Source organism: Lytechinus variegatus, chromosome 3 (assembly GCF_018143015.1).
Source record: "Lytechinus variegatus isolate NC3 chromosome 3, Lvar_3.0, whole genome shotgun sequence".
Lineage (NCBI taxonomy): Eukaryota > Metazoa > Echinodermata > Echinoidea > Temnopleuroida > Toxopneustidae > Lytechinus > Lytechinus variegatus.
Genome location: NC_054742.1, coordinates 23723975 through 23751116, shown reverse-complemented (window position 1 = coordinate 23751116; position 27142 = coordinate 23723975). Strand labels below are relative to the sequence as shown.

Here is a 27142-nt window from a genome sequence, read left to right as displayed (position 1 = left end):
TTTGGAGAGGTTACACTTTTTTAAATGATTTTGTTCAGGCAAATGAAATAGACTTTGGGCAAGTATATTCCAACTACTTAAAAATTTACTTGCCTGACTGGGCAAGTGCTTCTAAAAAATTATGTAGCACCCTGTTTTTATTTCATTTTAAATTCATTTTTTCTGTAATTTGCAGGGAGACTTACAATTATAGCGATGCTAAACTTCCACTTGTTTTGACTGATCTAGAGAAACTGGAAAAGAAGCAAGAACCAGAAGTGTCAGGTATGAATGTGTTCTGGTTGGTTGATAGCAATATAAGCAAATAGAGGAAAAAAATAACTGTTTTTATATTATCATTGCATGTTGGTTTTATTGTGCCATTGAATTTATTAAAATACAGTATTTGCTGTATGTAAGTTAGGCTCTCGTTAACCCCTTTTCACACATGATCATTAGTATATAGAATATGATTATTGCAATAAATTCATTAGCTTCTCTTTTTGAAAATTCAGATTGATATTAATCAAAATATTCATTGTAGGATTATGACTAGTCTCATCAATACTGTGTTATCCATTTTCATTGGAGTACATTTCTCATGTGTATGTCAAGTGTACTTTCATTTCTTAGTAAATAAATCAGTCTTTATAATTTTAGAAATTATTTTTTACATTACAGATGGGGTGCATTTGGCATTGAAAGTAGAGTTCTCCCTGCCTAGTTCTTGCTATGCTACAATGGCCCTTAGAGAGGTGATGAAGACTGATACATCAGCTGTACACCAATCAACACTTAATCGATGAGCTAAGACATATACCACTCAATACTCTCTGAATTAACTCAGTGTTACATGAAGGACTGAAGTCAGTTTTACATCAGTTTATAAATCCACCACCCTTACCGGTCACTCAGTTGATTAACTCCGCCATTCAATATATACTCAATGACCTCAGCCTTCTACCAATCAACAATCATGGACTAAGGTCAGTTTACACCAGTTGATAAATGAGCTCCGCTGCCAACCCTACCAGTCACTCATTTGATGAACTCAGCCATTCACCATTCAGTACCTACTCAATGACCTTAGCCTTCCACCAATCATGGACTGAGGTCAGTTTTACACGAGTATTTAAATGAGCTCCACCACCCACAACAGTCACTCGGTTGATGAACTCGCCATTCAATACATACTCAATGCCCTTATCCTTCCACCAATCAAGGATAAATCAATTGATAAATGAGCTCCACCACCCACAATAGTCACTCGGTTGATGAACTCGCCATTCAATACATACACAATGACCTTAGCCTTCCACCAATCAAGGATACATCAGGGGGCCGTTTCATAAAGCTGTTCGTAAGTTAAGAGCGACTTTAAGAACGACTGGTGAACCTTTCTTACTCGCTAAACCATCGCCAATGCTGTAGGCCTATACCATTTACCAAAAGAAAGGATCACCAGTCGTTCTTAAAGTCGCTCTTATCTTACGAACAGCTTTATGAAACACCCACCAGTTGATAAATGAGCTCCACCACCCACAACAGTCACTCGGTTGATGAACTCAGCCATTCAATACATACTCAATGACCTTGGCCTTCCACCAATCAAGATATACATCAGTTGATAAATGAGCTCCACCACCCACAACAGTCACTCGGTTGATGAACTCAGCCATTTAATACATACTCAATGACCTTATCCTTCCACCAATCAAGGATACATCAGTTGATAAATGAGCTCCACCACCCACACCAGTCACTTGGTTGATGAACTCACCATTCAATACATACTCAATGACCTTAGCCTTCCACCAATCAAGGATACATCAGTTGATAAATGAGCTCCACATCCCACAACAGTCACTCGGTTGATGAACTCAGCCATTCAATACATACTCAATGACCTTATCCTTCCACCAATCAAGGATACATCAGTTGATAAATGAGCTCCACCACCCACACCAGTCACTCGGTTGATGAACTCAGTCATTCAATACATACTCAATGACCTTAGCCTTCCACCAATCAAGGATACATCAGTTGATAAATGAGCTCCACATCCCACAACAGTCACTCGGTTGATGAACTCAGCCATTCAATACATACTCAATGACCTTGGCCTTCCACCAATCAAGGATACATCAGTTGATAAATGAGCTCCACCACCCACACCAGTCACTTGGTTGATGAACTCGCCATTCAATACATACTCAATGACCTTATCCTTCCACCAATCAAGGATACATCAGTTGATAAATGAGCTCCACCACCCACACCAGTCACTTGGTTGATGAACTCACCATTCAATACATACTCAATGACCTTAGCCTTCCACCAATCAAGGATACATCAGTTGATAAATGAGCTCCACATCCCACAACAGTCACTCGGTTGATGAACTCAGCCATTCAATACATACTCAATGACCTTGGCCTTCCACCAATCAAGGATACATCAGTTGATAAATGAGCTCCACCACCCACAACAGTCACTTGGTTGATGAACTCAGCCATTCAATACATACTCAATGACCTTATCCTTCCACCAATCAAGGATACATCAGTTGATAAATGAGCTCCACCACCCACACCAATCACTTGGTTGATGAACTCAGTCATTCAATACATACTCAATGACCTTAGCCTTCCACCAATCAAGGATACATCAGTTTATAAATGAGCTCCACATCCCACAACAGTCACTCGGTTGATGAACTCAGCCATTCAATACATACTCAATGACCTTGGCCTTCCACCAATCAAGGATACATCAGTTGATAAATGAGCTCCACCACCCACACCAGTCACTTGGTTGATGAACTCACCATTCAATACATACTCAATGACCTTATCCTTCCACCAATCAAGGATACATCAGTTGATAAATGAGCTCCACCACCCACACCAGTCACTTGGTTGATGAACTCACCATTCAATACATACTCAATGACCTTAGCCTTCCACCAATCAAGGATACATCAGTTGATAAATGAGCTCCACATCCCACAACAGTCACTCGGTTGATGAACTCAGCCATTCAATACATACTCAATGACCTTGGCCTTCCACCAATCAAGGATACATCAGTTGATAAATGAGCTCCACCACCCACAACAGTCACTTGGTTGATGAACTCAGCCATTCAATACATACTCAATGACCTTATCCTTCCACCAATCAAGGATACATCAGTTGATAAATGAGCTCCACCACCCACACCAATCACTTGGTTGATGAACTCACCATTCAATACATACTCAATGACCTTAGCCTTCCACCAATCAAGGATACATCAGTTGATAAATGAGCTCCACATCCCACAACAGTCACTCGGTTGATGAACTCAGCCATTCAATACATACTCAATGACCTTATCCTTCCACCAATCAAGGATACATCAGTTGATAAATGAGCTCCACCACCCACACCAGTCACTCGGTTGATGAACTCAGCCATTCAGTACATACTCAATGACCTTAGCCTTCCACCAATCAAGGATACATCAGTTGATAAATGAGCTCCACCACCCACAACAGTCACTCGGTTGATGAACTCAGCCATTCAATACATACTCAATGACCTTATCCTTCCACCAATCAAGGATACATCAGTTGATAAATGAGCTCCACCACCCACAACAGTCACTCGGTTGATGAACTCAGCCATTCAATACATACTCAATGACCTTATCCTTCCACCAATCAAGGATACATCAGTTGATAAAAGAGCTCTACCACCCACACCAGTCACTTGGTTGATGAACTCAGCCATTCAATACATACTCAATGACCTTAGCATTCTCCCATCAGCAATCATGGACTGAAGTCAGTTGTATATCAGTTGATACTCCTGAAAATTTTCATGATCATGACTTCTTCCCATGTGACAGAAAAACAAATTCCTTATGGTTAAGGTAAATCAACATGTTGAAGTAGATAGAATTATCTTACTAGAGAATAAGACGTATACCATATCTCTTTCTACTCTATAAACTACCTGTACTTTTTAGATTGATTAGAGGTCATTTCGTCAGCTGAGAACCAAAAGGGTACTATTGCAGATCAAAGATGTTCTGTTGAGAACTAAAAGTGTGCTCTCTCCATGGACTTTGTACAGCAATAGTGCACTTGTGTTTTTCAACAGAATATCTTTCAGCTGCAATAATGCCCTTCTGGCTCTCAACTGATGCTTGTCATATTTCGTACCTGAGAGCATCCAGCATGTCTACTGGCAAGCAACACACATAGGCTATGCATGTCCTGCCAAGAGAATTTTTAAGGATATTGTGGTACCCTTATTATAGTCATAACGTAGATATCTTTATTAATATGTTATGACTTGACTTATAAAGCTTTGAGACCATTCTTGTCTGACCTAAACCATTGCAACTGAATCAGTTATTTTGATTATGAATCCAGCACAAGATTCCAACTGTATTTTATATCTGTCACATACAGTGCCTGTAACAATAATTGATATGAATTGTAGGAGTGATTTTAACTTGACATGATAGAGCATGTATAACAAAAAACACAACTAAATAATTATACATTTGCAGCATTCATGTCAAGGTAAAAGAGCACTGGAAACAAAAATCACACTTGATAATATGATTAAATTCTATTCTTATTTTACAAAGTTTCTGATATTTCAAATACTAAATCTTTCCTTGTACATATGCACTAATTCTGAAGCCAACTAAAGATATTATTATTTTTCATGAATTATAGTTGTGTTCAATTACATAATCTCAATGTACAACTCCACAACCTTTAAAAAAAAGGGGTAACGCTTTTCTGAGTACAGATATGAATGCAGTATAAGTCAAATTGTACATTGAAAATCATTCCAGCTGAGTTGACACAGTCAATAACAGTAAGATATTGATAGATAATGCTATGGAAGGAATAATAATGATAAGTTTTATTTACCCAGGGTAGCCTCTTTAGCTCTCATTACCCTTCTCCATTCTAAAATGTAGCACCTGACATGAAGGCAGAAAATCCCATTTACAAAGTCTTTGGTATGATACGAGCAGTGATTAAACCCATAACCTCCCATTCATGAGGCGGATTGTCTACTGCAGAGCCACTATGAAAGAAAGGGTAGAGATGGTGCACATAGTGTATAATGATTTTTTTTTATGAGCATGATGAAAATAAATATTCGGAATTCATTGTTAAAAAGATTTTATATGTACTTATGTTTTAAAAATCTTGTTTTACAAGTACTGTAAAATAGAAGGATTGTTATACCAATATCTCTTCTCATAACATTTTAACATCTTGATGTTGAATAAATGATTTTTTTTATATACATCCTACAACCTACCCAAGTAATCATTTGCTTTATTTTATCCATCACAAATTCTTTATAATACAATTTACAAGACAAGAGGTAATGTATTTCAGTCAGCTGTATTTTAAAAGTATTTATGACTCTTGAATTTGAATATTGCAAGGCAATTATTTTTCCAAATCTGGATCTGGATGTATACGTTGCAGGACCCTCTTGGCATAAACGCATCGGGTACTTGACCTGAATTTTTGCCGGGTGAACACCCTACTCTTGACGAATAGTGTAGGGGAAGGCGGGGTAAGTCGTGACACTTTTTGCATTTTGCATGTTAGAATTGATATGACTAGTAATATTGTAGAAATGAGTACCTTGCCTTTAAATTTGATTCTTGGGAAATCTTTTTCACCTATAGATAACTTTCTACCACCTCACTGAAAGTCATCGTGACCTTTAAAAAAAACGATGTCAAATGGCTCAACTTGTCTCATCTGTGGGGTAAGTTGTGCCACCGTCTGGGGTAAGTTTAGCCACAAAAAATATGTACAAAATGTATGCAGGAAGAACCAGGATATCAATTTTTCATTTAAAGTCTTTTCACTTGCTAATTCTCTATAAATACTAACATCTTCTAAAAGTAAAAGAACTTTCATGTGAATTTGTTCCTTTCTGCCTGCATATCAATGGCTTTTTACATTTTTAACATTTTTTAATATACATCACCATAAGAATTACCATGGCTCAACTTGCCCCATGTTGATTTGGCTTAAATTATCCCAGTCCAAACTTATTGCAATATTTTCACATCCACACATTTCTCATGCATTCATCATGTAAAGGACTATGACAAAAATGAGAATCCATACCTGGACTAACAATATTGTTGTTATTTCTATAATATATTTAAAATGATAAAAAGTGGCCCATGACTGCCTCATACTAAACCATGATTAAATAATGTGACAATGATAATTAGATAGAATGGGCAGTCAACCCAAACCATTTATAAGTAGGGGCCAAAGCCACTTGTTCCTGGGACTTAAACAGGGTTTACCCCTTCACAGCCTGGTCGGATGCAAGCAAGGGTTGGTCAGTTCGGAGCCAAGTTACACAACTTTGACTTATACCCCCCCCCCTATTTTCTTAAGTATTGATATGCATGTATTGGGTGTTGACCTACTTAAGTGTTAAGTATAATAATTGTTACAATGATGTAAGGGGATGGAAGTAAGTTTGAATTTTTCATAATAGTAAAAATCTTTTTTATTTATTTTTTTTCTATTTTTTATCCTTCATATTCCAATCAATAATTATATCAAGCATAACTTTACAAACTGCTGTAAGAACTTCTCCATTCAATGGGTACTTTATCCTGTTATAATCCTTCTAAACATTTACTGGGATAAACTTATGTCAAATTATGCATTATACTATTTAATGATGAACTATAGTCTGTTTGAAACGGAAAATCAGTGAAATGAAAAATTATTGAGAAAGTGGGTATTGGTCACAGCATGTATATTCTATTTATAAAATGTTACTACTTTAACACTGGTTAAATCTCCAAACTTTCGTCTCTGAAACAGTTGTGTAAGTTTGTATTTATTTAGCCGTAAACTGAATTTTTTCCTTCATCTCATCATTATCGTCCTGTGGAACAACCATCAACATCTGCTGCAAGAAAACTGTCAGGTTATCTGGAAAACAAAGACATTCAAAAGATTAAAAAATTACTTTAACATAATAGAGAAATCTGAGCAAATACCACGAACACCTTTATCATTAATCACTTATCAAACAAATTTGGCTTGATTTTATAAAACATTATGATGCAAAACATGAGGGTTTTGCAAATGAGGGAATCGTTAACATATATTCTTGTATGAAACTTTATTTATTGTCATAGATCTGATAATACATTGAATACAATATACAGTGCGTCCCACAACGAGGAATAATCTAAGTAATATCAGATGAAAGAGGAGATTCTAAGCTTTACATTTGTAGGTCATTTGTCTATTGTATTTGTGATTAAGTTGTGATAAATCATCGCTTAATCTCATTTTCAGTTTTTCTTTTGAGGACTTTACATCTATTTTAGAGGAAATTATGTGTGGTAAACTTTTCTCTATTCATCTCAGAAAAGAAAATGGGGGGGGTATACTTGACATGTATCAATCAAGTTGATGAAGTGTGCATTTATATTTGATGATGGATAAATCATTTTTTTCATATTCAATATAATACTTTTTGTTAGTAACATTTCAAGTTATCTTAATTGTGATACTCTCAGTCAGATTGTAACACCTTTGTGGAAGATTGCAAAATAGGGAGGAGTAACTAGTTAAGGGTTATTGCCAATTCATCTTCTACCATCCCGTCTTCTCATCACATGGTCTACCTTCATTTTGTTTATCATCCTTCTTAACTATTTTGTTTACAATAATTTTGTTCAAATCATTGTATATTGCCAAATTGTCCATTAATTGGTTCATCCAACGTTCATTTGGTCCAATAGCTATGTCGGCTAATTTCAGTTGGTGCAACATCCACTTTGTGTACTTATCAATTCATGTAATTTCTGTTTCGTCTAATTATCAATTTGTCCATCAAACATCAGGTTATCAGTTTGTCTAACAACCAAACTGTCTAATAACCATTTAGTCCAATTTCCAAATGTCCAATTGACATTTAGTCTAATATCCAATCGTTCCAATAGCAATTTCATCTTCAAATACTTTGGTGCAATATCCACTTTGTGTACTTATCAATTCATCTAATTTCCATTTCATCTTATTATCATTTTGTCTATCAAACTTTAGGATATTAGTTAGTCTAACAACCAAAAATTGTCTAATTACCATTTAGTCCAATTTCCAAATGTCCAATAGCCATTTAGTCTAATATCCAATCGTTCCAATAGCAATTTCATCTTCAAATACTTTGCATTAACCGAGGAGGGGAGCAAGATGACTTATTGATTATACCTGGAAAATTACTGAAGATGATAAAAAATAAAATACTGCGATTAAGGCTACCACCCCCCCCCCCCCCCTTACCAATCTGTCCCATCTCCTTTCCCTTTTTGTTCATTTATGTTTACTGGAAATCCACTTCACACATAAAAATTAGGGTAAGGGGGTAGTAAAACGATCTGATCCGCCTATGCATAAATGTGTGAAAGTGTGAAGGAACCAAAATTCTGCAATAAACTATACACATATGCACCATAGAGAGCTAGTGCCAGTATAGTAGGCAAAACAAATAGTAGATGAAATGGTGATTGGCCGAGATAGCGTTCAGATATATTGGCGATTAGACGAGATGGCATTTGGACCAAATGACTGTTGGCCATAAAGGTTTAGACAAAGTAATAGTGGACCAACTGCAGTTTGACCAAATGGAACACTGATAAAAAGAAACTAGACGAAGTGTTTATTAGACCATATGTCCTTGGCCCTGTAGGCTTTAAGATGGAATGGTAATAAGAGTGGACAAAGTGGCGATTGGACTAATTGGCAAAAATTATGTTGATGATTACAAATACCCAGTTCCATAAACCTCCTTCATATTTGTTCTCTCACTTTTCAGCCCATTACAAACATAGTCCCACTCTCTCCACAAAGTCAGGCTGAAAATTTTACTAACCCATTCCATTGATGAACCAATTGGGTTTATTCTTCCAAGCCACGCCCACATAGTAGACTGGTATCCCTAGAAGAGTAATGGCTAAACCTATTCCACAATCTACAGGACTGCTGTAGATTGACATACCAATCAGGAACAATGCACAGCATACGAAGATAATTGGTATCACAAGAGGAACCTGTTGTGATATTAATAGGACCTCTCAAATATACACAAGGGATATGATTATGAATATCCAGCAGAGGCAAGAGATAAAAAGACAAATGGTTGAATTAGATGGAGTAGAAAATGAAAGGAAAATAAATTGTAGAAAAAGTTCCCGTGTAAAATATGAAAAGATAACAAGGGAGATAATGAAAGGTAAAGCAGAAAAAGTATTAATTAAATATGAGAAAAGGCAAGCAGATTGTGAGGTGATAAGAAAAAGAACAAGAAGAAGCAGTAGTAGTAGAAGTGGTGGTGGTAGGCTAGTCGTAGTAGTGGTAGTGGTGGCAGTAGCGATTGTAGTAGAAGCAGTAGTAGTAGCAGCAGCAGCAGAAGAAGAAGTAGTAGTAGTAGTAGAAGTAGCAGCAGCAGAAGTAGTAGTAGTAGTAGAAGTAGCAGCAGCAGAAGTAGTAGTAGTAGTAGTAGTAGAAGTAGTAGTTGCAGTAGTAGTAGTAGTAGTAGTAGCAGAAGTAGTAGTAGTAGTAGTAGTAGAAGTAGTAGTAGTAGTTGCAGTAGTAGTAGTAGTAGTAGTAGCAGCAGTAGTAGTAGTAGTAGTAGTAGTAGTAGTAGTAGTATCAGCAGCAGTAAGTAGTAGTAGTAGTAATAGTCGTAGTAGTAGTAGTATAAATGTAGAAGAGATCAATGAAGAGAAGCAGAATATATAATTATATCTCGAATTAGGTCTTGGATCTTTGTTCCAAGAATGTTAATTTGTAAGAGAGCAAATGTGTATGATATATTATTGGGCTTTGAGATTATTTTTTATTTTATTGTCATGTTTTTCCTCCTTTAGTGATAACAAAATGATACATTGACAAAATAGCAAACTAGGAATAACACTGAATTTGATTTAACTGTAAAATAATTTTGAATAAGAAATGATGTAGGATGAAGAGTAAAGTAATGTCAATCACTGGCAACACACGCGCTCAATCCCCACAAAAACATATCCAAACACACCCACACACACTAATCCAATAGAGTTTTTATCAGTCTATACTTAATGCATTTATACAATTATTTTACCTTAATGGGTCGTTTCAGGTAAGGATACTTCCATCTGTAATACGGGATGACTGCACAGGCTAAAGCGGTGAAGAACCAGCCGGAAAATCCTATGTAGTTGATCAAACTACTCACATCTCCACTTACCATCATTATGATGGCGATAGGTAACTGCAAATAAATAGCTGATAAAATACCTATACTGCAGTCGATTTTCAAATATCAAGAATTTGGTTTTAAATAAGTATGCTTTATACTATTTTTTATGTACTGATATGTACCATTGATATGATCTGACTTACCAGACCTGCAACAGAAGGACGTTTTGCTGAATTTGTGTACCGTTACATATGATCCTGACTTACCAAACCAGCAACTGAAGGGGGTTCTGCATAACTTTGTGTACCATTGAATATGATCCTGACTTACCAAACCAGCAACTGAAGGGGGTTCTGCATAACTTTGTGTACCATTGAATATGATCCTGACTTACCAGACCAGCAACAGAAGGGGGTTCTGCATAACTTTGTGTACCATTGAATATGATCCTGACTTACCAGACCAGCAACAGAAGGGGGTTCTGCATAACTTTGTGTACCATTAAATATGACTCTGACTTACCAGACCTGCAACAGAAGGACGTTCTGCCGAACTTTGTGTACCGTAATCAGATCCCGACTTCAACAGAAGGGTTCTGCTGAACTTCTTTTACTGTTAGATATGATCCTGACTTACCAGACCTGCAACAGAAGGGGGTTCTGCTGATCAATATTTGAGAACTGTTAATTACTATTACTAGGGGTTCTGCTGATATTTGAGAAATCCTGATTTTACAGCATTTCTGCACCAACAAAAAGAAGAACTGCTAATCTATCTTTTGTGTACCATCTATATTATCTTGACTTACCAGGCCTGCTGCGGCTGGAAGTGGTGTCTTCTGATTTATGTGTACCATTGACAGGACTTCGGGAACTTGGCCTTCACGTGATGCTACGAGCAGCACTCTGCAAAAAATAATAACATAAAACAAACGATCTTATGTACCACCGCTCAAAGTTGATTTTTGTTTCTTTGTTTGTTTGAAGGGGGTGTCCCAGTGTAATGTGAGCCAACAATTTTTTTGGGGGGCCGTCGATATGACGTACCACGTAAAAATTAATAAGTTGCGATCGAGCAAAAATTTTGACATTACAAAAATATAAGTTCATGATAGATTTTGACATAATATTTGCAAAATGATATTATATTTCACCCTTATCCCTTTCCTTTTCTCTTTTTTTTCTTGGTCGTGATTTTTTTTCGGGGGGGGCGGCAAAATGCCTTGTCCTAACAGTCATTCCTTAGCTTTATTTTTATAAACAACATAGATGTGTAATAATTTCATAAGCACTATTTAAATAATGTGAGTGCGAGCTAAACAATTGTGAAACTTGTACATGTATTTTTTCCTGAAAATCGAACATTCTAGGCAATGTTTGTGAATCTGAACAAGATGCGTATGTTACTAGATAATTTCTGCTCAAGCTAATGCGTTCTGGTCTTTTCGAAAAGGAACCTGTTAAGAACGTTTTGCAGTTAGCCATTAAGACAATACATATTTCAATAATTGAATGATGCGAGCGGAAAAAATGAGATTTCAAAACTAAAAACGGGACACTCTGTTCATGTTTTGTAAGTCATGAAAGAGGTTGGGTATAATTTGGTATCTTCCTACATCAATAATGCGAGCGCAAAACGTGAGCAGAAAAGTTTTGATATTCTGATCCGAAACTGGATAATTTTAGCACATTTTGAATAAAGATCAAGCTGCCTATCTCAATAAAAATGCTTGCGCGTGTTTTAGAGTTAGACAGAATCTGGGCATTCTGAATTCATTTTATTTTTCATTATGAAAATCAATAATGCGAGCGCGAAGCGCGAGCTAATATAATATCATTTTGACCTAGGATTGAGACTTTCTAGGCCTAAGCATATTTTGTCATCATATGAAAATGATGACTCTATTCCTCTTCCTAAGCGCGATATGAAACTTGTCGATATTCCTTTCCGAAAAAGGGACAATTTAATTATTAGGAATTCATAAAAATTGTATTATTATATTTATTAATCAAATAAGCCTAATGAGTGCATGAAATTTGTTGACATTGAGGCCTGAAAACTGGTCATTCAGTTAAGCACTTTCGTAATCATGAATGGGATTCATGGGTTGATATATTTTTAAAAAATAATGCGAGCGCAAATCACGAGCCGTAATTTTGTATAAACTGTCATAAATGAGGGATTTAACTGTAGTTTGTTATAGAATTACTACATAGGTAGGCCTATACATAAATCACCATCAAAATGCGAGCGCACAGCGCTAGCTCATAGGGCCTTCATTTTTTACAATCAGACATCTGAAAAGGGATATTTTGATAATCTTATGGAATACACAAAGACAATATGCACTGAGGCCTACTTGGCAAATCAAATAATGCGAACGTATAGCGCAAGCTGCAAAATGTTGATATCAATACCTTAAAACAGACATTTTACAGAGCACTTAAAAAATCGATTGGTAAATCATACAAAAAAAATGAAAGCTCGATATCCGAGCTAGATAAGTTTTGTTTATTGACTTCAAAACTTTATATTTAAAGCTACATATCAGCCTATTGAGCAAGATACATGTTTGTATCCCATCAAAACAAGCAATGCGAGCGCGAGCGAAAATTTATTATTTACAAAGATTATTTTCCAAGTCTTCCCCTGACCTAATTTTATTTGCTCGTCTTACTCCTCTCATTGTTTCTCTTCTTTTTTCCTCCTTTCTTTCCCCTTCTTTTCTTTCTTTCCCCTTTTTTTTATTTTTTGCTCCGCCAATAGGGAGGGGGGCCTGGGCCCCTCGCCCCCTTGGATCCGCCTCTGTATTCTGAACTTAATCTTTTCTTGCAGCTATTGTAGCGCAACCTTGAAAAAAAATACCCCCCCCCCCTCCGGGACTGCATGCGCCCTGATATGAAAGTGTACTTTCCCGGCGTGAGTATGAGAACTAAGATTGTTGGTAGGGTGATCAATTTTTAGATATATATATTTTTTTTGGGGGGGTCCTCCTAAACATTGACTAAGGGGATGCCGCGGTCGCCACGAAGTGTCAGCGGTGCATATCCCTGACCGAAATTTGTCAGTCTAGTTTGATGGCTATTTTGTTTCTCGGGGGGGGGGGGCAATTAATGTGAACAGTTTTTTGGTGATATCATCTTACCAATAAGGCAATATACTATAGGTTTTCCCGTCCAATTTCATCAGGGTTGCATTTAAATTAATGAAAGGACTTTCAAATTCGAAATATTTTGTCAACCCTCTGCACACATGGTTCATTTTCATTTATTCATCATTTAATTCCGTTATATTTCATTCCTTTGAATTTGGTAGAAATTCAATTTAGGGAGAAATTCGTTCAAATTAATGGCCAAAAGTTGTCATTTTTATTTCGCAACGATGAACTAATCGTTTAATTTCACCCAAAATACCATTTTCAATTTCATTAATCGGCACACATATTTGCACTTTAAACGTCCAAATTCAGATAACAGGTTTCTGTGTTCATTTTTCTTTTATAACGTTATACAATTTTTTTTCTCCAAACTTTACCCTATCTTTTTTTCTGTTCTTTCAGTTAGAATAATTTTATTCCACTATGTTTGATAAAGACGCAATTCATGTAACACTTATAGGATATGGTTGTGAACGGTTATTCTTTTAGTGATTAATGAGTGGGTGCAGGGGCGGATCAAGGATTTAAAAAAAAGGGGGGCATTTTCCCTAGGAATTTGACGAGCAAAACAGAAGGTTTTTAACCAAAGAATAAGGGACGGTCCACGATTTTTTTTTAATTGTGGCTCTAAAAGGGGGGGGGGGCACGGACACGAGCCGGGTGTGTCCCCTCCCCCTGGATCCGCCAGTGAGTGGGTGGATGATCTGTGCCAATGGTAGGTATTTTTTTTTTTCATCTTGTTCTTTTTTCATTTCATATTATTGTAAATTATATCGTTGTGGGGAAGAGATGGTATTGACCACGATCTATAGTTATGAAAGTGGAAAAACGAGTTGTTGTTCCGATGATGGTTTTTCAGATGGATGATACATTTCAGTATAATGGTAAACATCCAATTAAGAAGTAAATCCCATTTCCATAATCATTCAAATGAAGTAAAATAAAAAATAAAAAAACGAAAAACACTGTGCATATCCTATAAGTGATCGCATATTAATGATTTTGAATTCCTAAACCTTCGCAAGAAGGGTACCGTTGCGAATTTGAAAACACCTTTTCGGCTATTTGAATTTGATCGATCTTTATACTTATTTAAATGAAATAACCATGAAATCGCGTGCCAATATGATTAAATTAAATAAAGTATTTGGATATTTAAATGTTGATCTCCTAGGTCCTTCGAATTAGTTGCAAATTGAACTATTACATCATTAAATCGGTTGAAATTTTGACGAAATTGGACGGAAAACCTATAGTAAATAAAAATAAATAATTTGTAAAACCATGCATACTACCGATTCAAAGAACAGTTTCCAATTTGAGGCCTTCTCGTTCATACCTGGCAAAAGTGATTGCACCGCCGTTCAAATTGCCTGCTATAGAGATGGCAACTACAACACTAAGAATCCATGACCAGCTTCCAAAACACGTTGACCAAAGTCCTGAGGAATACAAAATAAAATTGTGACTAGAGGTCATTGTCAGAACGCTTTGATGATGGAAGGAAAGAGATTTAATCCAGTTCTTATTCAGGGAACACAAAATCAAGAATATCGAGTTGATTTACAGGATATCAAACCAACCGTCGCAATTTTGTTTCTTGATAAAGCATATTGCATTCAATCCACTGCATTTTAGACTTCTCCTTTTCTGTATTTACAGTTACATTGAGTGAGTAATCTTTTAAGTAAATGACATCAATGACTTGATTGATCTATTAATGTGTTTACATAGTTAGTTATCAGGTTTTTTCAAGGTTTATCAATTCATTCACTTTTTAAATGTGAACCAATAAATAACCTTTTGGCCCTCCAAGCCATGACGACAGGCGATAATGCAAATTATTATAGACAGGAGGTATGTATAGATATCTATCTCTTCTCATCGTCTTCATACTAACGTGTATGTAGTTGTGGTAGGCCCTATATTAATATCATCCGCAGATAAAATAGAAAATAGCAAAAGAAGCAAGTAAGAGATCGGTCACGAAAGAACAATCTTGTAAATGACAAACCAAAGCAACTGCGTTGGAAGCGATGATTTCAGCCGAGTTTAGCACAGTGAAGTAAGCAATGTTAGTGAGAACGTAAATGATGATGACGATGATGACGGATATTATAATCGCCAAAGGTATCGTCCTGTACCCAAAGACAGAGAGACATAAAAGAGAGGGGAGATTTATATTTAAAAATCAGCTTTATTATTATGGAACATTTTACAATTTTTGTCTCACCTGCGTAGCAGAGTGAGACTATAGGCGCCGCTTTTCCGACGGCGACGGCGGCGGCGTCAATATCAAATCTTAACCTGAGGTTAAGTTTTTGAAATGACATCATAACTTAGAAAGTATATGGACCTAGTTCATGAAACTTGGCCATAAGGTTAATCAAGTATTACTGAACATCCTATTAGAGTTTCATGTCACATGACCAAGGTCAAAGGTCATTTATGGTCAATGAACTTAGACCATGTTGGGTGAATCAACATCAAAATTTTAACCTGAGGTTAAGTTTTTGAAATGTCATCATAACTTAGAAAATATATGGACCTAGTTCATTAAACTTGGACATAAGTTTAATCAAGTATCACCAAACATCCTGCATGAGTTTCACGTCACAGGTCAAAGGTCATTTGGGGTCAATGAACTTTGGCCGATTTGGGGGTATCTGTTGAATTACAATCAAAACTTTATAAAAGTTTTTGGATCTGATTCATGAAACTTGGACATAATAGTAATCAAGTATCACTGAACATCCTGTGCAAGTTTCAGGTCACATGATAAATGTCAAAGGTCATTTAGGGTCACTTTGGCCGAATTCGGGGTATTTGTTGAATTTCCATCATAACTTTATAAGTATGTTGGTCTAGTTCATAAAACTTGGACATAAGAGTAATCAAGTATCACTGAACATCCTGTGCGCATTTTAGGTCACATGACCAAGGTCAAAGGTCAATGAACTTTGGCCATAATGGGGGTATGTTGAATTACCATCATAACTTCGCAAATTTATTGATCTGACTTTTGAAACTTGGACATAAGAGTAATCAAGTATCACTGAATATCCTGTGCAAGTTTCAGGTCACATGATCAAGGTCAAAGGTCATGTGAGGTCAATGAACTTTGGCCACATTGGGGGTATTTGTTGAATTACAATCCTATCTCTGTAAAGTGTATTGGTCTAGTTCATAAAACGTGGAAATAAGAGTAACCCAAGTATTACTGAACATCTTGTGCGAGTTATAGTAGTTTTCAAAGTCAGAACTGCTGCTATGTTGAATCGCGTGATGCAGGTGAGACGGCCAGAGGCATTCCACTTGTTTATTTTTATTTTGTGATAGATTTTGACATAGCATGCATAAAATATTATATTTTACACATTTACTATTTTGTTTTTTTCCAATTGTTACTTTTTCTTGGTCGTTGGAAATTTTTGGAGTTCAGTGCCCCGCACTCCATATCTATACGCAAGTGATTACTGTAGTAACCTTTAGGTATCTTATTCAACGATTAACTTTTGATAGAAACACTTCGTTTATTCCCAACTAAATGAATATATCCGATTTGGGGGAATTTGTTAAGAAAGTAACCTTTTTTCAAACTTTCGACATTTTATAGTCGTACTCATCGAATGAAACAATATATCAATAGGGCTATTATACCCTTCTTTGTTTGCTATGAGTTAGGGAAATGATCTTCTTAAATCCTGCCTGAAATATTTCTTTCTTACCTGCCAGGGTTGATGATTTCTTCCGAAATCGAAGGTAGATATTGCCTGTTAAGAAAATTAGTTAGAAATGTTTATAATTACAAAGTATTTTCACTAAATATGAGATTCAAATAAATTAAGATTTGGTTAAGTGCTGCTATTTCGTGCAAAGCCATGGCGTGTTTTCCTTCAGCACCGTGCTGCACTCGACCCAGGTGAGGTAAATGGGTACCCGGCAGGAGTAATTCCTTGCATGCACTGAGCGCCGGTGATGGTAGCTCGAGCTAAAGCCGGGGTAAAAATAACGGTGTCCGACCACTTGACCGAAGGTCCGCTAGACCGAGGGTCCGCGAGACCGAGGGTCCGCTAGACCGAGGTTCCGCGAGACCGAAGGCCCGCGAGACCGACTTTTTCCCATCATCGGTTGCCGCGGTCGAGTGGTTTAAAACGCCTCGTTGCAGCGGCGTAACAGGTGCCTGTTATTGGGGAGGGGGTCAAATAATTCCCTGTAACTAAATAGAATCAATGGCGTTGCTATTCATTTAAGGGGGCGGTGGTGAGCACGCGAATCGTGCGAAACACGTACTGCGCGCACGAAACGTCTCTCTAGGGGGTGCAGGGAGGGGGTGTTTCTGCTACTTACAGTATAAACTAACGATGCCTTATTTCACTGACACTTCTTAATCATTAACTCTACTCATTTAACGTTTATTTATGGTAAAAATTCTGCTTCATGATCTTGTGCATTTAATGTTTAACAAGAAAACTGGAAATATAGAAATATACAAACACCTGGAACATTGAACCTTCATTATGGGCAATCCTATCTTTTTTTTTCATTTAAACAGATAAGAAGAACAAGAAGGTGAAAATTCTAAAGAAAAGAACGTACATTAATACCTGTCCTCGGGAAAATGGTCCTTCTGGGGAGTTTTCATTGGGGAGTTATCATGGGGGAGTCGCCCTCCGGAGTAGTCCTCTGGGGGAGTTCTACTAAAACCCATTTTTTATTGGTGTTGTTACTATTTTTTTTATGATATCAGCAGCTGCAGCAGCAGTTGTAGAAGAAGAAGTCGTAGTAGTAGTTGTAGTAGGAGTCGTATTCATATTCTAACCGACACTCCAAATAAATGGATGAATATTTTTCTAATACCAGACAACGTTTTATAAACAGTCCTGTATGTTAAAGTTATGTATACTATGGTATGATTTCGTTAGACGATAAAGTAAGAGAGGGGATGGGGTGTCCGATGTCGTAGTATTATGAAAATCATTTTTGCAAACTATTCCCAGTCTAATAATACTAATTGATATGAAAAAAGGAATCTTTAAATCAAAAGTTGAATAAATGAATGAATAACAAAAATGAACAATTATATGTATTAATTGATTACAAACTTTGTAGCCAAAAAAAGCCACCCCCCCAAAAAAAAAGGGGGGGGGGAAACGTGAGCGAGAAAATAAAAAGGTATAGGAGAACTTAAGACGAGCAAGAGCAGACAAGGAACAATTCGAAGAAAACGTCAGAGCTTCCATGCTTCGCGCGGGAAGGGGGAAACTCCCCTTAAAATACGGATCGCCTTTCGCGCGCTCATTATTACGTAATTCTCACACTTCGCGTGCTCATCACCGCCCCCTAACATGCCTAAAATGAAATCCTAGCAAAGCCACTAATTCTGGACTTAGTTACCGGGATTTTTTTTACACTGCTCCCCCCCCCCCCCCCCCCCTCTGATAACAGGCACCTGTTACGCCGATGCAACTAGGCGCCTTAAACCACTCGACCGCGGCAACAGATGAAGGGGGGAAAAGTCGGTCTCGCGGGCCTTCGGTCTCGCGGACCCTCGGTCTCGTGGACCCTCGGTCTCGCGGACCCTTGGTCTAGCGTGCTGTCACCAAAATAACATCGCTTTGTATCCTCTGGCAAAAAGCGCTTTATAAATCCAGCTATTATTATTATTTTTTAGGGTTGTTCTTAAGTTTATTATATTGTTTGAGTAACGGAGTGTGTGGGTAGAATAAAATACGGTAAAAACTTATTGAGTAACAAATATTAATACAATTGCTTGAGTTTTTTTTTTACATCTAAAGGAGGATTGGTTCAGCATTCAATCTAGTGTATTATGCTGATGTGCTGAACATAGAACAAACTTTTAGTCTGCATTACAATAAGACGATTTAAGGGATTTTTGGGGCCAAAATAGCTCAAATTTCAGCTCGAGCTCTGCGCTCGCATAAGTAATTGTTAACAATAAAGTTCTTGATTTGGTCACTTAATTTGCTCAAGTTCAGTCTCGTTTTAATATCGTCTGTTTCTCTTTCAACCAATCTTGAAGATTCCAGGAAATGCATATGAATTTATAAAAAAAAGAAATATTCATTTTCGCGAAATTTGCTTTTTATCTGTTAAAACCCTGCGGTGGCCACAAGAAACAAAGCCATGTTGTTTAACATTTGAAATTTGGGTCTTTATGTATAAGCTTTATGAATTCGTCTGTTATCATCATCATCATAATGGTTTTTATCGTTTTATTCAAAATACTTACCATCCCGAGTAAGCGTAGAGTCCAGAATAGAAAGCTAGAGGTATTGTCTTCCATTTTATAGATCCTTCAACAAAAGCAGTGTCTATATTCGATGTATTACCTTCATACAAAAAGTTAGATGATAAGATACAATGACTTTTCCAAATGCTTTACTTAAGACAAGAAAAAGAACGACAAGAAGAGATATGTGGTGTTCGGATTGTTCGATTTCTCTCTCTGTCCCTCTCTCTCCAGTTATTATACTATTACATTGAATCTGCGTTCAAAGCAGATTCAGCAATAGAGAAGGGTTAGATACTTTGAAAAGATATTCATCAATAAACAGCTGAAGATGGTGGATTTTGCTACATTCTGTTAAATCGTTGAGTCAACATATAAGTCTGATCGGCCCTGGGAACTCTAATTGGGAAACGACTTTAAAGTACCATGAATAAGGAACACATGTAGGAAATTCCTGTGTTAAACGGTTTTTACCCCCCCCCAAAAAAAAAAAAAAATCCAAATAAACCACAATTCACAGTCTGAAACAGTTCGAAAGTCCTATTCTCCAAATATGTTTCTTCTTTTTAGATTAATAAAATCAATTGAGTGAACCCAGTATACAGGGTAGTAAGATCGGTGCCTTGAACAAACGTTTCCATGGAAATTTGCATTATCCACTAAATTAACAACCAACCATTATAAATTCACACAGGAGAACAACAAAACGTAGTTCATTACACTTTGAAAAAGCTGTGGCAATTAAAAAAATCTACAACATGTGGGTGATTTTGTCACATATATTCTTTGATTTGGGTCTGAACTGTCTAATAAAATTAAAAGTTATGACAGAATGTTACACTTGAGTGAGCACTGTCCAGAAGCCTAAGCCATTTCATGTAATCACAGTTCAGTGTTAAGCAAATATCGTCACGATGGCCTCGGTGTGTAGGAGAGTGGGGTGGGGCGCAATGCAATCTTCAAAGTGTTTTTGGCAAGGAAACAAGTTTAAAAAGGTAGAAGATATCTTCAAATCAATTTTACTAGCTAAATTCCACTTGTTCTTCATGATTAAGGTCTATTTTTATTCGCAAAACTATTTAAAAGTTCTGCGCAAATCATTTTTCACTAACTTTTCAAAAGTAAGTGGTGCTCACTCCAGCGGAATTATAATATTTTTTGACAGTTGTATCGTCATGCGCTGCAATGTATCTGTACCAATGTTAAAATGTGGACACATTTTCAGGATATTACAAATGTATAATTTTACAGGATTTTTTCTAAGTGTAAACTTTTTTTTTTATACGCACTGTATATTAAACAATTCGGACAATTCATCGGCGATGTTCTATTATCTTCTTTTAAAAAATAAAATATTGGTTGTCTTGGGAACTGGTGATATTATTTCGTAGATAATGGTGTATCAAATTTCACAAGTTATTACTCACCTTTAGCAAGTTGATAAACCCCGGCAACAATAATGGCGATAAGACCTAATAATTTACAGGCCGATGTTGCAACTTGGATCTTGCGCGTCAATGGGACGCTAAGACAGTTGAAAATTACAATCAAGACTGAAAAATAAAGAGAGAACTTAAATAGAAATAACAAATATCTATAAGCCTATATATTTATACATTGTCAATAGGTATATAAAGTTAAACCAGCCGGCTTACACGGGCCTGTCCTTACCATGTTGCACATAATCTTTGATATCCACATGATGTATACCAACATATATATATATATAGTAACTGGACCTCAAGGAAAATGTTATAAACAATACAAAACAGTGTTTGGTTTCTTGTTTGTTCATTTTTGTTAATTCAGCTGTTAAGTCACGGATGATGCTAATTTTTAGATTTAAAAAAAAACGGTTCCTATTAACCCTTGCTATATCCCATGCTTTTATTTAATTCGAATTATTTTTTTATAAAATTTGATGGGGTGTTTAGGGGGGACTTCAAAATCAAGCAAGCCAATAAAATGACCCAGGATCATGGGTGAAGCGTCGCCATATTCAGCACTTTCTTAATGTTGAAAATATCTCAATATTCATCACTTCATTCATAAAACAATATCTAATCAGAAACCGATCTGTATTTTTGTACTACCAAGTGCAGCGAGCGAATTAGAATTATTCATCTATTGTAGTAAAGTGAAGATAGTAGAAGTGATTCGATTATTTTTTTTTATTAATTTATTTTTTGTACAACAAAATACAAAACAAAATACTAACAAATAAAAAATTTGAAAATATACTGAAATTTACCTAAATTCAAAACATTCTTGGAAAACTAATAGGTATTTGCAACAGTATTTGTCAAAACAATTAGAAGGGGATTAGTTAACAAGGCCAGGAAAATAAACCATATTTTGCAATTAGATAATCATTTTGCAGCAAACTGTGGAATCAAAGTTAAAACTCTTTTGTATTGTTATTCATTCTCATGTTCATATTCATTCTCCAGTCTTCCCCTTCCGCAATCTCGGATGCTTGCATGTTGTATATAAGTTAGCGAATCTTTTTAAGTTTCTTCCATGCGATGCGTTTTTTTTTTCATATTGAATGTGAAATATGAGAAAAATTGAAATTGCTTGTTGGGCAAAGTAATGTGTTATTTCCCGACGATCCTGATCGCCCGTCTAACCATTTTGCAATTCTAGAACACAATGTTTATCATCATATTACAAAAAAATAAAGACTTTTTGGACTGATTCTCAGGATATAATAAGGACAGTCTGCAGAAATGCTAGAAATGTCTTGAGGAAATGAATTCAACGATCTTGTTTCATCCCTTAGAGAGGATAGAAAACTGAAATGACACAATTTGCGACCTCATCCTTTCCTAATCATTCCTGTCTGCTCTCAAGTGAATGTGTGCCTGAAAGTATGATAACATGAACATGTACTTACGAAGAAGAGCTGCTCCTACTAGTCGGGTAACTGCAAAGGGTACATCACATCCCATGTAAAAGGGTAAAAGAACGTAAAACGCAAAAGAGACAGAGTTGATCGCTCTTGAGCCTGTCTGAATAGCCACTATTCGAGTCCATATTCTCACAAAAGCAGGGACTGGTCCAAAAGCGTTCAGGATAAAAGAGAAGTCTCCCCCAGATACTCTAAATGTTGTCCCAAGCTCAGCATAGCACAGTCCTCCAAACATAGAGAATACTCCACATAAGACCCATACCACCAACGCCCATCCAGTGCTACCAGTATTCACCAATACACCTGCGTGTTGAAGTGAATAAGCAATTGATTTTTGTTTTTTCAATTATCAATTCTTGATATGCATTTCAAAATATATGACTGTTTGAGTTTAATGTACTGTATAATGTTATGATTTCGGTCGCATAATACTTTGCAATTACATCAATGCAACTTCGAGACTGTTCTACTGGGAGAATTAATTCAACTAACTTCGGAGGATCCAGGGGGTCCCAGGGGCCTGCCCTGCCCCCCCCCCCCCCCCCACTGGCGGAGCAAAAAAAAAAGGGGGGAGAGAACAAAGAGAAAAATGAGGGAAATAGGTGGAGAAAACAGAAGGGGAACATAGGAGGAGGAAGACGAGTGAATAAAATCAGATGAGGGGAAATATTTCATGTCATCAAATTTTCGCTCGTGCTTTGCGCTCGCATTATCTTTTAGGTGATTTACATATCTTGCTCAATATGGAGCTTAAAATATCAAATTCGGAAGTCAATATACAAAACAACTTTCAGATCAAAAATCGAACTTCAATTACTTTGTTTGATTTACAAATTGATTTTCCAAAAGTGCTATGAAAATCTATGTTTTATGGTCTAAATATTAAAATTTTCTGCTCGCGGTGCGCGCTCGCCAAATTGGATTTGTCAGGTACGTATTATTATTTCCTGTATTCCATTAAGTTCTCAAAGTATCCCTACAAATTGTTAAAAACGTATTAGCCAGCGCTACGCGCTCGCATTTTGATTTGTGAGTTATGTAGGTAAGGCGGGGTAAGTTGTGACACTTTTTTGCATTTTGCATGTTAGACTTGATATGACTAAAAATATTGTAGTATTAAGTACCTTGCCTTTATATTTCATTCATGGGAAGTATTGTTCACCTATATAACTTTCTACCCCCACGCTGAAAGTCATTGTGACCTTGTCAAATGGCTCAACTTGCGCCATCTGTGGGGTAAGTTGTGCCACCTTCTGGGTTAAGTTGAGCCACAAAAACTATGTACAAAAAGTACGCGGGAAGAACTGGCATGTCAATTTCTAATCTAAAGTCGTTTCAATTGCTAATTATTTATAAACACTAACATCCTCTAAAAGTAAAAGAACGGTCATGTGAATTTGCTTCGTTCTGCCTGCATATAATTGCTTTTTATTTTTTATCATTATTATACATTACCATAAGAATTACCACTTGCCCCATGTTCGCTAGCATAAATTACCTCATTCCGAACTTAATGCGATATGTCTACATCCACACATTTCTTAAGTATCCATCATGTAAAAGACAAGAATGAGAATCCATACCTGGACTAACAATATTGTTCGTATTTCTTTATTATATTTAAAGATGTGTGGGTAAAAGCACTGATCTCTTTTACACCTTTTTTGCTTTTTTTGCTGAAATTTGTATTTTTCCCTCTAAAAAATACCTTTTGTTTCAAAGTTGAAAACAATGTGGTGGGATTAAGGGTTATGTAATGGGTCATCAATGCATGACACCACCATAATGTCTGACTCATTCATTATTGACCTGGGGGTAGTGGCTCAACTTGCCCCATATGCTCAACTTACCCCGCCACCCCCTATATCTCATTGTTAATTCTGTAACAAATCACCATTTCATAACAGTTTATCTACAATTTCGGCTCGCGATTTGCGCCCGCATTGATTGTTGAAAATAATCACATTAACTCATGCATCTTATTCATAATTAAAAAAATGCTTTAAATGTCCAGTTTTCAGGCCATAATATTATTATCTCATTGGGCTTATTAGTTTAATAAATTAGACATTAATTGAATAATCAAATTGTCCTTTTTTTAGAATGGAATATCGACAAGTTTCATCTCGCGCTTAGGAAGAGAAATAGGAAGGTAGTCACCATTTTCATATGATGACATAATGTTCTAAGAATGTCCCTGTCCTATGTCAAAACTCAAAGAAATAATAATGAAACATATCAGCTCTTTTTTAACTGTGATCCATATCCACCTCAGGTATAAAAGGTATTTAGAATGCCCAGATTCTAGGTCGAAATCATAGGTCGAAATATGAAGCACGCGCGCGCATGTTTATTCGGATACGCAGATTGTTATCTATTTAAGTAATTATCCAGTTTCAGATCACAATATCAAAAATGTTCTACTCACGCTTCGCGCTTGCATTATTAATGTAGGAAGATTTCCAATTATTCATCCTTTCCATGATTTACAAACCATGAACTGAGTGTCCCATTTATAGTAAATCTCGATTTTTTCCGCTCGCGTTTTCCGCTCGCATCAATAATTGTTTAATTATATAACTAGCCTTTTCTCGGTTATAAAAAGTGCTTAGAATTTCCATCCTCCAGGTAGAAATTTCAAATTTTTTTAGCTCGTGTTTCGCAATCACATTATTTCATTGTTAACATATGTAATGTCTTCATGGGTAACGTCAAGCAGCCGTTAACAGATCCCTTTCTTATCAGATCAAAACGTAATTTAAAATTTTATTATTTGGTTAGATACACAAGTCATCTCGTTTAGGATTGCCCAGAATGTTTAAATTTTAGGACGAAATACATAAAATAAAGAAATATAAGGTCTATTAGATTATTACATAGCCTTATTTATCTTGATTAAGAAGAATAAAGCTTAGAAATGACTATAAGGACTACCCCTGGCTTCAAAGAAACAAACAAAAATCAACTTCGAGCGACCGATCGGATAAAGTGTGGCTGAGAAAAAATATCCACCCCCTCCTATTGGCAAAGGCTTGATCCGCCCCTGGGGTAAAGAAATCAATCATCGGCAAGGATTCAGACACGGTTCCATTTCTGGAAGTCCTGGTAGAAATTAAATCTGTTGTCATTCCAATTTATTTTAAAAAAAATCAAAATCCTGCAACACAATATGTGGCAATTTTCGTTGTTTCTGTTGTTTTGTTGTTATCAACTGAAATGTGTAGTCGGTAATTTGTATATAACACTTTTGACGGGATGCGTCCCAACCGCGGACTCATCCCATGCTTTACAATATACCGTAATTTTTACAACTCTTATCGCAAGGTTTATGCTTATTAGCAAATATATTGGGGAGCATTGTCCCGAAGTCTCCACTCCCCCAGCGCATAAGCAAAGTATGATTTTTTTTCAACTGATTCAATGACGACCAAGTGTGCTGTTTAACTCTTCAAAGGCAGATCAAAACCTTAAATAAGATGCATTACTTTGGTCGAGACTTTCAATAAAAACATTTGAACACAGACATACCCATACCTTTAGGGGATATGAAAATTCCTCCACCAATGATAGTACCAATCACTATCGAAATACAATCAATTAGAGTCATTTGCCGAATCAATTTGACACCATCTTTATCACCGCCTTGACTAACGATCGATGACGATGTTGACTGCGATGATGCAGGATTTCTAGCCATTGTTCGTGTTCTCTACCAATGATCGACTAATTGTAGCTGACAGACCTGAGACCTCAGTGTTTGAAAGCTAATATTTTTATTATTGATTGTAACAAATGTGGTCGATTATATACATCTATAAAGGTCTTCATGTCATTTTTATACCAGACTTCCCTACTAAATAGTGAACATTAAAAATTAATGGTGTCATTGGTGTCAAATCAACGGGTGTAAGTGTGAATAGGAATTATGGAGGAAATGGTTAAAGGGATAATCAGGGAAATAAAAACACAATCACACAACAATTGACCGTAGCAACTTTCAACAATATTGTTATTTTAAAGATTTTTTTGGCCTTATTATGTAGCTCAAAGTTTATTTCAATCTACATCTAAATATAGACTTGACCGTGCAAAACGCTAAAAAAAATCATTAAAATATGATAACAATAACTAATTTGTGGAGTTTTAAAGCTTGTTAATATTTTGTAAAAACACACTGTTAAGAAAATTCATTAGATGGGCTGATGATGCCATGTCCTCGCTTTCTTTTTTTTTCTTGTGTTCTTACATGTACATGAAATCATAATTATTTGATATTTAACATTTGTGTATGATGTGTCTTTCTTGGAACCAAAATATGTGGCAATTAATATACTATGCAATTATCACTTGTCAGTCCATTATTTATTCTTAGTGGACAAAATCTTAATAGATATAATACAGAAGAACGAATGGGGACAGTGGCGTAACTACCCAAATCTGCTGGCAAAAACAAAAACAAAACAAAAACAAAACCGGGGGAAGAGAAAAGAAAGAAAAAAGGGGAAAGAAAGAGAAACGAAGTAGGGGAATAGGAAATTATTGTATATTATATTATGTTATATTATATGTATTAAGTTACATCAAATAGG

At 36.2% G+C, this 27142-nt stretch overlaps 2 protein-coding genes across 3 annotated transcripts; both read right to left on the bottom strand.

The window, feature by feature from the left end:
- Positions 1–7270: 7270 nt before the first annotated feature.
- On the bottom strand, positions 7271–12663 carry LOC121411987 (cystine/glutamate transporter-like). Its single transcript, XM_041604898.1, has 4 exons — positions 12650–12663; positions 11041–11137; positions 10155–10304; positions 7271–9102 (listed from the first exon to the last, which is right to left on the bottom strand). The coding sequence occupies exons 1-4, from the start codon at positions 12661–12663 to the stop codon at positions 8920–8922; spliced, it is 444 nt and encodes a 147-aa protein (XP_041460832.1). The 3' UTR covers positions 7271–8919.
- On the bottom strand, positions 11057–26495 carry LOC121410560 (cystine/glutamate transporter-like). 2 transcript variants are annotated; one of them, XM_041602730.1, is made up of 8 exons: positions 26088–26488; positions 22539–22856; positions 21070–21195; positions 19643–19742; positions 17118–17162; positions 15404–15527; positions 14729–14831; positions 11057–11137 (listed from the first exon to the last, which is right to left on the bottom strand). In XM_041602730.1, the coding sequence occupies exons 1-7, from the start codon at positions 26248–26250 to the stop codon at positions 14781–14783; spliced, it is 927 nt and encodes a 308-aa protein (XP_041458664.1). In that variant the 5' UTR covers positions 26251–26488; the 3' UTR covers positions 11057–11137; positions 14729–14780. The 2 variants fall into 2 exon arrangements, with proteins under 2 accessions (XP_041458664.1, XP_041458662.1); XM_041602728.1 differs by lacking the exons at positions 11057–11137; positions 14729–14831 and having other exon boundaries at positions 15169–15527; positions 26088–26495.
- Positions 26496–27142: the final 647 nt, after the last annotated feature.

What these genes read in the sequence shown, in the direction of transcription:
- LOC121410560 (XM_041602728.1), bottom strand. Translation starts at nt 26,250, where the DNA reads ATGGCTAGAAATCCTGCATCATCGCAGTCAACATCGTCATCGATCGTT. An exon ending in CTCTACGCTTACTCGGGATG is followed by an intron (nt 17,163 to 19,642) that starts GTAAGTATTTTG and finishes TTTTCTTAACAG; the next exon opens with GCAATATCTACCTTCGATTT. An exon ending in GAAATCATCAACCCTGGCAG is followed by an intron (nt 15,528 to 17,117) that starts GTAAGAAAGAAA and finishes CTTTGGGTACAG; the next exon opens with GACGATACCTTTGGCGATTA.
- LOC121411987 (XM_041604898.1), bottom strand. An exon ending in TTCCAGCCGCAGCAGGCCTG is followed by an intron (nt 10,305 to 11,040) that starts GTAAGTCAAGAT and finishes ATTTATTTGCAG; the next exon opens with TTACCTATCGCCATCATAAT. An exon ending in ACCTGAAACGACCCATTAAG is followed by an intron (nt 9,103 to 10,154) that starts GTAAAATAATTG and finishes ATATCACAACAG; the next exon opens with GTTCCTCTTGTGATACCAAT.